General features: G+C 44.2%; 1 protein-coding gene across 1 annotated transcript; it reads right to left on the bottom strand.

The window, feature by feature from the left end:
- Positions 1–266: 266 nt before the first annotated feature.
- On the bottom strand, positions 267–887 carry LOC107682565 (ATP-binding cassette sub-family A member 1-like). The gene is made up of 3 exons (XM_016478765.1): positions 858–887; positions 687–779; positions 267–595 (listed from the first exon to the last, which is right to left on the bottom strand). Exons 2-3 carry the CDS (start codon positions 776–778, stop codon positions 304–306), a joined length of 384 nt encoding a protein of 127 aa, XP_016334251.1. The 5' UTR covers position 779; positions 858–887; the 3' UTR covers positions 267–303.
- Between the last annotated feature and the right edge of the window lie 6 nt (positions 888–893).

The raw sequence follows: 893 nt of genomic DNA, 5'->3' as shown, positions 1-893 counted from the left end.
GATTTGCTGCTCAAGAAACATTTCTGATTATTATCAATGCTGAATCAAGTTGTGCAGCTTAGTATTTTTGTGGAAACTATGATACAGTACTTGCTTTTTTCAGGATACTTTAAAGAAGTTAAAAAAACAGCATTTATTTGAAATAGAAATATTTCATTATAAATGTCTTTACTGGCACTTTTTTAAAATCAATTTATGCATCCTTATGGAAAGAAAAGTATTGATTTCTTTAAAAATATATATATTTTTGCACAGCAGTGTAGTAGTTTTTGCCACATTTGTGTGTTTTCTGACCTCAGCAATTCATGTATTGCAAACTGTGGCACTGAATTTCCCTACAAACTCTCTTACTTGGTCTAAAGTGGTCTGTGAGACGGAGTAGTCCTCGATGTGGAGCTGCTCTTTGTTCTTGGAGAGGAGGCTGAAGATACGGGAGAGGGATGTCAGCGACGAGGGCAGCTGGTACTGCAGCATGTTCCTGTGCTTCTCCTTTAGCGTGCTTCCTGGCAGCTCCTGCTCGATGAACTCCATCACCGGCTCCAGCTGCGGATCGGCCCCTGCCACCCGCAGGATGATGGTGTACCCGTCACCGAACCTGGAAGCACCACAGCAAAAGAGCTCAGCCAACTGATTCAAAAGAACCGATCCTCTGGAATGATTCAAAATGCTGTTGTGTAACCGCTTACTTGTTCTTTAAGTGCTGCACACTGCCCAGGCAGCGGAACCTGCCGTTCACCATGATGGCCATGCGAGTGCAGAGCGCTTCACACTCCTCCATACTGCAGAAAAACACAGCAAAGTCATGCAAAGAAGTCAAACTGAAAGCATAGACCACTCTGACCGAGGTACTCTCTCACCTGTGTGAGGTCAGGACGACCGAGCGTCCCTCTTTA

The sequence above is a fragment of the Sinocyclocheilus anshuiensis genome, unplaced genomic scaffold (genome assembly GCF_001515605.1).
Source record: "Sinocyclocheilus anshuiensis isolate Anshui unplaced genomic scaffold, SAMN03320099.WGS_v1.1 C32349354, whole genome shotgun sequence".
Classification (NCBI taxonomy): domain Eukaryota; kingdom Metazoa; phylum Chordata; class Actinopteri; order Cypriniformes; family Cyprinidae; genus Sinocyclocheilus; species Sinocyclocheilus anshuiensis.
Note: the sequence above shows the minus strand (reverse complement) of the source record. Positions and strands in the feature narration are given on the sequence as shown.

Bases quoted from the DNA above. Each gene is read 5' to 3' on its own strand.
- LOC107682565 (XM_016478765.1), bottom strand. From the start codon at position 778: ATGGAGGAGTGTGAAGCGCTCTGCACTCGCATGGCCATCATGGTGAAC. The intron at 596-686 runs GTAAGCGGTTAC...TGGTGCTTCCAG, and splicing joins GTGCAGCACTTAAAGAACAA to GTTCGGTGACGGGTACACCA.